Below are 12986 nucleotides of genomic sequence, written 5' to 3'. Positions count from 1 at the left end.
ATTTTCTGTGGATAAAATATGTCATGGAAGAAGAATAGCAGGAATAATGTGGGGGCACAGAAAACTATGGGGTGAGAAAATGAGCAAAATGCAATGATATACATGTCTGAAAATATAAAGAAGCCCATTATTTTACACACTTGCTGAAAATTAATTTGAGAATATCTTAGAGGCATAGTTGATACTTCTCTACACTTCCCAGAAGCTACACATTGTCTTAATTTTATTATTTTTTATTATTTTGTATGTATCGGGTTTTGTCTGAGTATATATGTCTGTACCATATTCATGCCTGGTGCCCATGGGGTCCAAAAAAGGGTGTTGGAGTTATGGATGGTTGTGAACTGCCCAGTCCTCTGGAAGAACAGCCAGTGCTCTTAATCACTGATTCATCTTTTTAGAGTCAGCTTTATTCTTATGTAGGTGCTAAGGAACCAGCAGGATTGTGGATATCCCACAGATGTTCCAGTCTTTATCTGTGAGCAGCTGCTTTCCAATCAGAATGGGAAGCACCAAGAGCAGGATTAAGAAAAGGGATTCCGCCGGGCATTGGTGGCGCACGCCTTTAATCCCAGCACTCGGGAGGCATATGCAGGTAGATCTCTGTGAGTTTGAGGCTAGCCTGGTCTACAGAGCAAGTACCAGAACAGCCTCCAAAACAATACAGAGAAACCCTATCTCGAAAAACCAAAAAAAAAAAAAGAAAGAAAGAAAGAAAAGAAAAGAAAAACAAAAGGGATTCCATACCAAACAAGCCACTTTTTTAGGTTCTCACTATTTAATAAAATTTGGGTTATTCTTCAGAATAATATATTCTTCAGGAAGCTTTTGTTCCACATATATCTTTTTGAACCAAAGCTCTTAGTTTCACCTCTTAACCAAGGTATTAAATAATAAACCATATTTTGCTACCTTTCCTTAGTCAATCCTGAATTCACTACTGCCCCGCGCTTCAACATCCAAAGAAGTTGATGCCAGTCTGCTCTCAGTGATCTCTTTCCCAGCCTTTGCTGTGGAGGACAGCCGTTTGGTGGAGCTCACCAAACAGGAGATCATCACCAAGCTTCAGGTATGTCCATATGTGCCTCTTCTCTTTAGGGCTAGGATTTTAAAGGAAGATTAGTGCTTTTAGAACCTTTGAGTATAACATATGTCAGAAATTTCAAGGAACCGTCCCTATTCCCAAGTAAGTATTCTTGTAAGTAGTTTTTCTACAAAACTTTCAAACGCAGTCATTACTGTTGGGAATGATACATCCACTTTGGAAATGGAATACACTTTTTTTCTTTTTTGGTTTTTTGAGACAGGGTTTCTCTGTGTAGCTTTGTAGACCAGGCTGGCCTTGAACTCACAGAGATCCGCCTGCCTCTGCCTTCCAAGTGCTAGGATTAAAGGTGTGCGCCACCACGGCCCAGCTTCAGAAGGCATACTCTCATGAATTCAAACATATATGTAACATATGATATGACAAACATCCTTACTCCTCAGTTATCTACCCTAAAAAATGATAGTTTACACTCACACAAAAAACTTACAAATGTCTATAGCAACTTCAGCCATAATTGCAAAAGTCTGGCAACAGCCTTTAACTGAGAAACAAATAAATGAATTTTATTATATCTCTGTTGGATAAGCTAATAATCTCTAAAATAGTATAAATGATTTTTTCTTTGTCTTCATTCTTGTCTTCTAGTATACAACCTGACCATAGCCTTCCATCTCTACCTCTTCTACCTCCTCTCTTCCCCAGACACACTGCCCCTCTGTTTCCCTTCACAAAAGAGCAGGCCCCACAGTGATAACAAGAGAACATGGAATAACAAGATGCAATAAGAGTAAGCATAAACCCTCATATCAAGGCTAGACGAGGCAATCCAGCAGGAGAAAAGGGTCTGGTCCTTAAGGGTATTTTGCTAAAAGGGAAGAACAGATCACAGAAGCTATGCATACTGTATGATTCCATTAATGTGATACTCTGAGAAAGGGAAAACCAAAGGGAGGAAAACAATTGTTAAGTGAAAGAAATTGAAGGGAGAAATTGTCTATAAAGATATAGTTTTGGAAAATTTTGAGAATGATTGGACACTAACTATGGCAACAGTGACTATGTTTGCCCAATCTCATGAAATTGTATATCACAAAAACTAAGTTTAAAGTATCAACCATGATGTAGTTTTTTTAAGTGAAATTCAGACTAGAAAGTGACTCTTAAATGCATTATACTTGAATAACCACATTGAAGAGGGTAAAGACGAAATAACCTAAACCTTGTAAAACTGTTCTGACTGGATACTGTAAACCCAAGATAAAACTAACCATATATAAACACTGTGCCCTAGTTCATGGGTCAGAAAACTACATCCTGTGGACTGGCAAGTTATCCTTGTAAATAAATTTTTATTCATCCAGCCATGTTTCTATACCATCTACTGCTCCTTTCAAATAGCTGGTCAGTAGTTTTGAGGCTACACAGCCAGAAAAACCAGAAGTATTCATTCTCTGTCCCTGTAGTATGAAGTTGGCAAACTCCTGCTCTAGTTGATAAAATTGTTTCTCAAAGGGGTTGAGCAAAAAATACGCCCTGAAGAACACAAATGTTCTGCATCCTGCAGCATCAAATGTTCAGATAAGATTTCATTGTTTATATAAGAAACAGGCACATCCATTTGAGCAGTATGTAGTTTTGCCATGTTTAATAAGTAGTTAAATATATAATAAAATTCATTATAACTCTTTTTTTGGTTTTTAATAGACAGGGTTTCTCTGTATTGTTTTGGAGGCTGTCGGTCCAGCCCAGCCTCGAACTCACAGAGATCTGCCTGCCTCTGCCTCCCAAGTGCTGGGATTAAAGGCATGCGCCACCACCGCCCGGCCATTATAACTTTTTATCATTAAACATTAAACAAAAAAGTATAGTTAATGTCATGAGGTCACAGAAACCAACAGATACAATCTGAGGACAAGATAGTCCCTTTGGTCTGAGCACACAAGCACACACAGACACAGGAAAGGATTCCTAATGCACAGAGTAAGAACTATTTGAACACAAAAAGTAATTATCATACCATTGTGTTATAACTCAAAGAAAAGATGAAGTTATATATGAGTCTATACAGATAACAATAAATATAGATACAAGAAGGAAAGTCATAGTGAAGAAGTTTAGGAGATAAGATATTGCCTTAAGCAAATTATCAAATTTAATATCACCAAACAGTGCACTGAGAAGGACACATCACCATTGTGATGCTCTTCTAATAATATATACCTTCAGTCTCATGTAAAAGCTAGACAAAATAAGTTGATAGACAATTTAACAACTAACTGATGAACACTACCAAAAGTGTGAAGTTGGGTAAAGCAGGAAAGAATGTGGAATTGTCATAGATTGGAGATAATGAGGGAGATATGGCAACTAAATATAATGTGGAATTCTTTTATTTGAGTGTGTGTGTGTGTGCGCGCGCGTGCACATGCATGCATGCATGCTCATGTATGTTGTGTACTGCAGAGGCAAGAAGTTAATGCCAGTGTCTTCCCCAATAGCTTAATTTTTGAGCTGGATAGTCTCTCACTGAACCTGGAGCTCACTGATACAGCTAGACTGGTCAACAAGCCCCAAGAATCCTCCTATTCCTGTCTTTCCAGAACTAGGATTACAGGAACTGCCACCACACCTAGCTTTTTACCTAGCTGGGGATCTGAACTTGGATCCTTGTGCTTATACAGGAAACACTTTACCCACCGAGCCATCACCTGAGCCCTGTAGGGTGGGATTTTGAACTGGATCCTGGAATAGAATAAAAAAGGGCAGTGATGGAAAATCCAGTGAAATCTAAATTTTTTTTGGTTTTTCGAGACAGGGTTTCTCTGTGTTGTTTTGGAGGCTGTCCTGGAACTCGCTCTGTAGACCAGACTGGCCTCGAACTCACAGAGATCCGCCTGCCTCTGTCTCCCAAGTGCTGGGATTAAAGGCATGTGCTACCAACTCCTGGCTCTAGATAGGTTTTATAATGCAATTAACATTAGTATATCAGAGTTAATTTTTTAGTTCTGATGTATGTTCTGTAATTACTTAAGTTAATATAGGGAGATGAGATTTGATGGGCATAGTGAGACTATGTAGTGTTTGTAACGTTTGTAAATCTAAAATAATCTCATAATTTTTAAGAATAAACTATGGCCTCTTAGGAGCCATGCGTCCTGTGAAAAGGACTGCGCAGATTAGTAAATAGCTTGTTGCAGGCTTGGCCTTAGGTGGACAGTCATGGAGAGGATACTGCTAGGCATGCTGCTTTGGGGAAGGACCTATAACATACTTCTTGCTTGAAAGGACATTGCTGCTGCTGCTGCTGAGCTGGTTTTGAGTACTGTGTCTGTGATGGTGAGACATTGATACATGGAGATGTTTGAGGATGTATTTCTGCTTATTTATAGAGTTGTGCAGATGTACAAGCTTCAAGGCCTTTTTCTCTGTGTCCCCAGGGTCGTTATGGTTGTTGTCGTTTTCTACGAGATGGATATAAAACTCCTAAAGAGGTAGGTTTCTTTTCACCACAGGCAAGTAGAATTGTCCCTGTTCTTTGTAGCCTCATTCAGAGATAACAGTTACCTCACTGGTAGAGTTTTTGCAGATCATTAAAAAGAATAATAAATGATGTTTGTTGTATTTGTTGGGCTTTCTGCCAAGTTCTGGCATTGGTGGTAAATAAATAAACAATAAATGCCAAAAAAGTAAATATAATAAAGGAAAGGCAACCTTTTCTTTCAGTTGGTTAGTTTAGGGAAAGAACTACTGATGGTTGGTAAAAATCTGTGGACAGAAGTTTTAAATACAAACAGTATGTGCATAGTCTCCAAATGCCCACTTCCCACATTTAATCAATACAAAAGGAAAGGCACTTTCCATCAGTACATCTTTTTGACTGCCTGTCATGGTCCATTTTCTGTTTTCAGTGACACAGTACCACAGACTGAGTTGTAAAATGGGTGCACTTGGGCTCACAGTTCTGTAGGTACAAAATCAAGAGGTCCACATCTGGTGATGGCCTTCTTGATGACAGAGTTCCAAGGTGTAGTATAAGATACCTCATGAGAAATGACAGGGAGCACTAGTGTGCCTCCATCTCTTCTGGTGTCTTTCCTTTTGATAAAGCCAGAGATCCAATTTCTACCCTAATGACCTTATTAAATTCTGATCTGCCTGCTGGCTCTACCTCTAAGTACTATAGTTGATTTATATTCCTACCCTCTAATACCTCATAATATGGATGAAATTTCAACACATCAAGCCTTGAGGACACCAAACGTAAACTGTAGCAGCCCCTTCCAAGATTTATAGCTTGTATTTGGTTAGTTATAAATAGAACTTGTTCTTGAAAATATAAGTTCCTTTGGTTCTACTAGTCAAAAGTTCTCCTTGAGTGGCTTGGGTGAGCTTTTCAAGAACTATTATGAGTGCTTGCCTACCATGCTCAAGTCCCTGAGTTCCAGTCCCAGCACCATAGAAGAGAGGCACTATGCTCTTTTGAAATTAAGTGTAAAATCTGTGTTCTGCTTCCTCACTCCTACTTTCTTCTTCAGCCTGGAATTTGGCTTTTACCCTTTTCTTGTTTTTTTCCCTGTTTTTATTTCCATAGCACTACACTCTGAAACATGATAAGATTATAAAAGCACAGTCTACACTCTTTTCCTAATTCTTACTCCCCTTGACTTCTCTATAGCATTTCATTGACTTACTCCTTTTTTTCTTGAATTTTCCCCTATTTTGATTTCCACAGTACTACACACTCATGATTCCTGTCTGTCTTTAGCTCACTTCATTCTGAAGACTTACCAGGATTCCATTGTTGTGCAAGTCACTTTCCTGCAGAGCCCATCTGTAACTAGTGTTAACTCTCTCAGGTTGATTGCAAACCAATTCTACACTGATGGTTAATATTGTCAACTTGACAGGATTAAGGAAACAAGCCTCTGGGTATGCTGGTGAGGGCATTATTTGGTTAATTGAAGTAAGCAGATCTACCCTAAAAGTGGGTGGCAGTGTTTCCTGGGTTTGGGGCCTTGGCTGCGTGGAAAGGAAAAGCTAGCTGCATCCCAGCATTTAATGCTCCCTTCCTGACTGTAGAAGCATTAAGCCTTTGCCACCTTGTGTGTCCTTCCATGATGATTTGTACCTTTGAACTGTGAGCCAAAGTAAACTCTTGCTTCACTTAAGTTGATTTTGTCAGATTAGTTTATCATGGCAACAGGAAAACTAACACACATTTTCATGTATCTCTGGTGATTCCTTATTGTTCCAAGACTAGTCATTGGAAGTTTCTTCATAGCGCACTTGCTAAGAGAGGGGAGTATGAATATGTGCTTACTGCCTTCCCTGATGCCATCTTTGAAACAAATGATCTGTAATAAAGCTCCTATTGTAATACCTCTAAACTAACAATATACGTCCAATCTCCGAGTGACAGAACAGACTTCCTTATATTTTTGTCTAGGATCCCAATCGTCTGTACTATGAACCAGCTGAGCTGAAGCTATTTGAAAACATTGAATGTGAATGGCCATTGTTCTGGACATACTTTATTCTTGATGGGGTCTTCAGTGGAAACACAGAACAGGTAAAGAGCTGGGAGAAGAACCCTCAGCAAACTGCTCTTGTTATATCTTCCTCTCTCAGTTAGTGGCTGTATCCATGTTGACTGCCCAAATGGGAGTCTTCCTACTAGGGAAGAGACAGAGTTGCCTCCTAGGGACTCATAACTGTGGCACACACCTTTAATTCCAGTACTTAGGAAGCAGAGGCAAGTGGCTCTCTGTGAGTTCGAGGCCAACCTGGTCTACATAGAGAGTTCAAGGACAGCCAGGACTATACAGAGAAACCGTTTCAACACTCCCAAGTCCCAAAATGGAATTTGGAAACTCACTGGGCAATGGGGTATTTTCTTTAATCCTAGTACTCAGAGGCAGAGGCAGGTGGCCGGCTGTGAGTTCGAGGCCAGCTTGGTCTACAAAGTGAGTTCCAGGACAGCCAAGTCTACACAGAGAAACCCTGTTTCAAAAAACCAAAACAAATGTTGTCATTTACTTCCTTAGTTTTAGTGTCTCTATAGATGAGATTTTTTTCATTGAAGAAGATAATCAAGTAAGGATGTTAAAATATTAATTACCTCAACTTCATCATTACATACTTTATACATGAGTTGAAGTATTACACTGTACCCCACAAGTGTATATACTAAAAGGAATTTTTATTGTAGTGGCACATGCTTGTAATCCCAGAACACAGAGGCTAGGGCAGGCAGATCATGAGTTTGAGTTCAGTCTAGGTTGCATAGCAAGATCATCTCAATGCTTTTTTAAAAAAGGCATCTTTAGGTGATAGAGAGGTGGTTCCGTGGTACCAGCACTTGTTGCTCATCCATAGGATGTGGGCTCAATCCCCAGCAGCTCACAAACATCTGTAACTCCAGTTCCAGGGGATCTAAAGCTGCCTTCTAACTTCTTGTTAACATACGTATATGCAAGTGAAATACTCATAAAATAGAAAAATAAATCTTTAAAAAGTTATCACCAAATTTCTCTGAGAGTTCACAAGAAAGATATGCTGCAAATTCAAAATTCAGTCAGTTCTACTATAATGAGACAGCATCACTTAAAAAATTCATCATGCAATGCATATTCAAGAAATTTAAAAACTACAAAATGGGGTGAGGAGCACAGTACTAAAAATGTTTATATAGTGCTGCGCACCTTTAATCACAGAACTGGGGAGAAAGGCAGGATGATTTCTGTGTGTTTGAGGCCAGCCTACTCTACATAGTGAGTCTTAGGTCAGCCAAGACTAATAGTAATACCCTGTCTCGATAATAAGTAAATGTATGTCTGTACATAACAAAATGATAGGAATCTAGTGAAAAAGCCAGTGGTACAGTTTCCTACATGTTAAATGGTCAAATACATATATACTACAGTAGGTCTAACAGATAAACCATGAAAAAGGCCTGGATTTTGCTTGTAGAAGTGTTTGACAGTCTTCTGCCAGTTCACCTGGCTGGTACCTCTGCCCAATAGCTTGTATGTAAGAGGAAGAGAGCAAAAGGGAAATAAAATAAATGATAGAAATAAGAGGGAAAATTACAAAATAGAGAGGAAACATTAGAATGGGCTGTGAGGAATGGGAGCAGTTAAAGAGAGAGGAAGGCATGCAGTTTGCAACCAGGGCAGCTGTCAGGGGCTTATAAGTTATGATGTACTTAAAGAAAGTTCATGTACAGTGGGATGGACACTACAACAACACATGTGAACTGCTGTGGCCTCGTTAGGTGTGTACATGTCTGTGTAGTTTTAGACAGCTTAGCTTAACACGGTTATGTTCTCAGGAAGAAATTGCACATAAGCAAACATGAAATTCATGTTATATTCTATAAAGGGCAAAAAGGTTCTTGTGAACACAGATAAGCACTGGAGAAGCCAGGAAAGTTAAACACCCAGCTAAGTTCTCCAAAGTGGAGACATATTTGGCTGTTCTCCCAGAATGCTGGGGTGGAGGAAAATATAGTTTACAACCTAGTAATCATTTGCTATTTGTTGGGCATGGCTCGGCCCATATCACCCAGAATGGTATGTTTGTTTATCCCACACCCTTTCCCCTAACACCGTGAGCATTTATTTCTTCTAAGCCATAAAACTCATCCTTGTGAAAGATGTCATTTGTACTTTACAACAGCCTAAATGACTTCTATGCTTTCTTAGGGCCGGACATTATATTTACCTCAGTCATTCTCCTTAAACCCTTGAGCATTGTTTCTAAGTCAACAGGAACCTGTCTTACAGATGAAGCTGTCAGTACTTTGTAAAAAGCTTCAATGTAGACACATCTTAAGCTTTGTTGTGTCTGAATACTTTTTCCCAAAATTGTGCTGTGCTTAACTATGGCTAAAGTTAAATGATCTGGGCCAGATTTAGAAGCCCTCTTCTGACTTCTGCAGGCACAATGCTTGCACACACACACACACACACACACACACACACACACTAAAATAAAACTTAAAAATAAAATCTAAGTCAAGGGCTAGAGAGATGGCTCAGTGATTCAGAGAATAGAATGCTTTTCAGGAAGACCCAAGTTTGATTCTCTACACACTTGCCATGTGGCTCACAACCACTTATAAGAGTTACAACTCCAGCTTAGGGGATCTTACATGTCTGCCTTCCCAGGGAACCAGCACATACAATCATGTACCCACACACAGACACATATGCATACATATAATCTTTAAAATAAAACATTTTTGTTGGTCATAGTGGCACACGCCTTTAATCCCAACACTTGGGAGGTAGAAGCAGGCTGATATCTGTGAATTTAAGACCAGCCTGGTTAATATAGTGAGTTCTGGGACCCTACATAGTGAGAACCTGTTTTGAAAAAACAATCAAAACTCACTTTAAGATATTTTAATTGAAATAAAATTACATCATTTTCCCCTTCTTTTCCTCCCTCCAGACCCTCCCAGCTTCCTTCTCTCAAATCTCACTTCAGACACACTCTTAAATTAATAGCCTCTTAAAATGTAAAAAAGGAAGGAAGGGCCAGGTCAAGAAGGTATACTTAAGGTAACATGTATCACTTAGGCCCTTGGAGGCAGACTGAGTTAGACTAAACTACACTAAACCAGGTGTGTGCTCAGTAAATTACAAGTTTAGAACCTCTTTGAACCTAATCCCAATGATAAAGGACTTCAATTATATATACCTACTAGGATGAAAACTAAAATGCATTAAAGTATACAAAAAAGTTGTGTGATGTTTGACCTATAACAACCATTTAATAAGTGCCTGCCTTAGAGTTTTTACTGCTGTGACAAAATTCCATCACCAGAAGGCAACTTGGGGAATAAAGGGCTTATTTAACTTACATATCCTAAATCACAGTCCATTGAGGGAAGCCAAGGCAAGAACTCAAACAGGACAGGACCCTGGAGGCAGGAGATGATGCAGAGGCCATGGAGGGGTGCTGCTTATTGGCTTGTTCCTCATGTTTGGCTAGGCCTGCTTTCTTTTTTCTTTTTTTTATTTATTTAAATTAAAAACAAGCTTAGGCCTGGTTTCTTATACAACCCAGAACTACCATCCCATGGTTGGCTCTTTCCACAGTGGGCTGGTCTTTTCCCTATTAATCACTAATTAAGAAAAGGCTTTCCAGGCTGCCTACAGTCGGTGCTTATGGAACCATATTCTCGATTAAGGCTTCCTCCTCTCAGATGATTCTAGTCTGTGTCAAGTTGACACAGTATCATTCCCCCTTTCCTCTCCCCTTTACTTTGTTAAGAAATCTCCTTTGTAGTGGTGCTTGCTTTGGCTGTGTCCTTCTGCTATGTTCCCCCAGAATGTCTCTAAATTTTTGGTTTCCAACTTCCCTTTGTTCTGCAGGTTCAAGAATATAGAGAGGCTCTTGATGCAGTCCTCATCAAGGGCAAAAATGGAGTTCCACTTCTTCCAGAGCTATACAGTGTTCCTCCTGACAGGGTGAGTTGGATAGTGCTGGACCATTGATAGGAGAGGAAACATATTTCTGTGATACTGAGTCGATAGTTATTTGAGTCAGATAGTTTTGTGACTTTCCATCTTGTGACATTAATATTCTAAAAGTTTGGTTTTCAGATCATGACAACAGAAATGTGATTTTATTCCTTTAGAAATTAAAGCAGTCAAAATTGTGGTAGTATTACAAAATGTGATATGAATGAAAGCAAATACAATTCTAAGAATTATGTACATATCAGTAGGTGTAACCAGAATGATGTCCTGCGCCAGCTCTCAGGACTTGGTATCCTCTGAAGCCAGAAACCTGGGATTGCTGGAGTAGATCAGACTTGGAAAAATGAAACAGGTGTTGTCTTTGCTTACAGTTGTGAAGGAGAATTAGACATGGCAGAAATACAGTTTTACCTTCTGTTGGGGATTTGGAAAATAAGTTCCTAGTGGCATCAGCAGTGTCACCTGAGAATTAATTATGAATAGGTTTTTATCCATCCCAGCACACCTATTCAGTCTGCATTTTCATAAGATCCTTGGGTGATTTGGTCACACACTACAGATTGAGCACTGCCCTACTTAGCTTTTCAAATCATTGCCTATAAAGTATGAATCATAATATAGTGTCTTTTATCATCTAGTATCTTAAGCTTTCTATTATTGCCTCTCATTTAACTTCTTTATCTCTTCATTTAGGTTGATGAAGAGTATCAAAATCCTCACACTGTGGATCGAGTTCCTATGGGAAAATTGCCTCACATGTGGGGTCAGTCTCTATACATTTTAGGAAGCTTGATGGCAGAGGTAAGGGAATACTTGGAAGCTATCCCACCTTTTTAAAGCTTTTTTTATTACTTTAATATTAAATAGCTTGCTTCACATGTCAATCCCAGTTCCCTCTCCCTCCCCTCCTCGCGCACCCCTCGACCATCCCCTCCAGCCTCCCACCCTATCCCCACTTCCTTCCCCATAGGGGATATATAGAGTCTGTCATTTCACTCAGGGCAGGGTCCAGGCACACCCCTAAGAGTCCAGGCTGAGAGAGCATCCCTCTTTGTGTTATGGACACACGAAGTCCGTTTGTATGCTAGGTTGCCCAGGCTTCCTCACTGACTCTCACACTCAGGGAGTCTGGATCAGTCCCATACTGGCCTCCCAGCTGTCGGTCTGGGGTCCAAGAGCTCCCCCATGTTCAGATCAGCTGTCTCTGCTGGCATTGCCAGCCCATTCTTTGCCAATTTGCTCATCACTCCTCTTTCTCTGTCACTGGGTTCCATGGGTTCAGTTCAGTGTTTAGCTGTGGGTGTTTGCCTCTGCTTCCATCAGTCACTGGAGGAAGGTTCTAGGATGGCATATAGTGTAGACATCAAGTTCATTATCAGCAATGGGCATTTAAGGTGGTCTCTCCACTATTGCTTAGTTTGCCAGTTGGTGTCATCCCTTTAGATCACTAGAGGTCTCACTGGTGCCAGATCTGTCTTCTAACCTATGACTCCCTCTTTTATGGTATTTCTCATCCTGTTCTCCCCCATCCTACCCCCTACTCAAACTTCCTGTTCCCCCATGACCTACTGTCTCTTTGTCTTCTCCCCCTTTCTTCTTCCCAGCACCCACTCTGCCCACCTCTTGCTGTGTTCCCAGTCTGTTCAGGAGATCTTGCCTTATTCCTCTTCTCTGGGGCACCATGCATATCTCTCTTAGGTTCTTTCCTGTTTCCCAGACTCTCTGTCAGTGGAAGTGCAGACTGGCACTACCCTGATCCATGTCTAAAATCCATATACGAGTCAGTACATACCATGTTTGTCTTTTTGTGACTGGGTTACCTCACTCAGGATGGTTTCTTCTAGTGCCATCCATTTACCTGCGAATTTCAAGATTCCATTGTTTTTTTCTGCTGAGTAGTACTCCATTGTGTAAATGTACCACATTTTCTCTATCCACTCTTCAGTTAAGGGGCATCTAGGTTGCTTCCAGGTTCTGGCTATTACAAATAATGCTGCTTTGAATACAGTGAAACAGATGTCCTTGTATGAATTTACATCTTTTGGGTATATGCCTAAGAGTGGAATTGCTGGGTCTTGTGGTAGATTGATTCCCATTTTCCTGAGGAGTCTCCATACTGATTTCCATATTGGCTGTACAAGTTGGCACTCCCACCAGCAGTGGAGGAGTGTTCCCCTCTCTCCACATCCTCTCCAGCATAAATTGTCTTTGGCGTTTTTGATTTTAGCCATTCTGAAAGGAGTAAGATGGTATCGCAGAGTTGTTTTGATTTGCATTTCTCTGATGGCTAAGAATGTTGAGCACTTTCTCAAGTGTCTCTCAGCCATTTTAGACTCCCCTATAGAATTCTCCATTTAGTTCTGTACCCCACTTTTTAATTGGATCCTTTGGTGTTTTGGAGACTTGCTTCTTGAGTTCTTTGTAAATTTTGGAGATCAGTCCTCTGTCAG

General features: G+C 40.1%; 1 protein-coding gene across 7 annotated transcripts in view; it reads left to right on the top strand.

Moving 5' to 3' along the window:
* Phka1 (phosphorylase kinase regulatory subunit alpha 1) overlaps positions 1-12986 on the top strand; it is a 110129-nt gene that overhangs the window by 22657 nt on the left and 74486 nt on the right. For 5 of the 7 annotated variants that reach the window (XM_040744275.1, XM_040744277.1, XM_040744279.1 and 2 more), the window contains exons 8-12: positions 923-1069; positions 4438-4539; positions 6495-6617; positions 10429-10524; positions 11230-11337. In XM_040744275.1, coding sequence (XP_040600209.1) covers positions 923-1069; positions 4438-4539; positions 6495-6617; positions 10429-10524; positions 11230-11337 — 576 coding nt within the window. The remainder of the gene's footprint in view (positions 1-922; positions 1070-4437; positions 4540-6494; positions 6618-10428; positions 10525-11229; positions 11338-12986) is intronic. The other 2 variants (XM_040744278.1, XM_040744276.1) reach the window with 1 other exon arrangement.

The sequence above is a fragment of the Mesocricetus auratus genome, unplaced genomic scaffold, assembly GCF_017639785.1.
Source record: "Mesocricetus auratus isolate SY011 unplaced genomic scaffold, BCM_Maur_2.0 Super-Scaffold_100003, whole genome shotgun sequence".
In the NCBI taxonomy this organism is placed as follows: Eukaryota; Metazoa; Chordata; class Mammalia; order Rodentia; family Cricetidae; genus Mesocricetus; species Mesocricetus auratus.
Note: the sequence above shows the minus strand (reverse complement) of the source record. Positions and strands in the feature narration are given on the sequence as shown.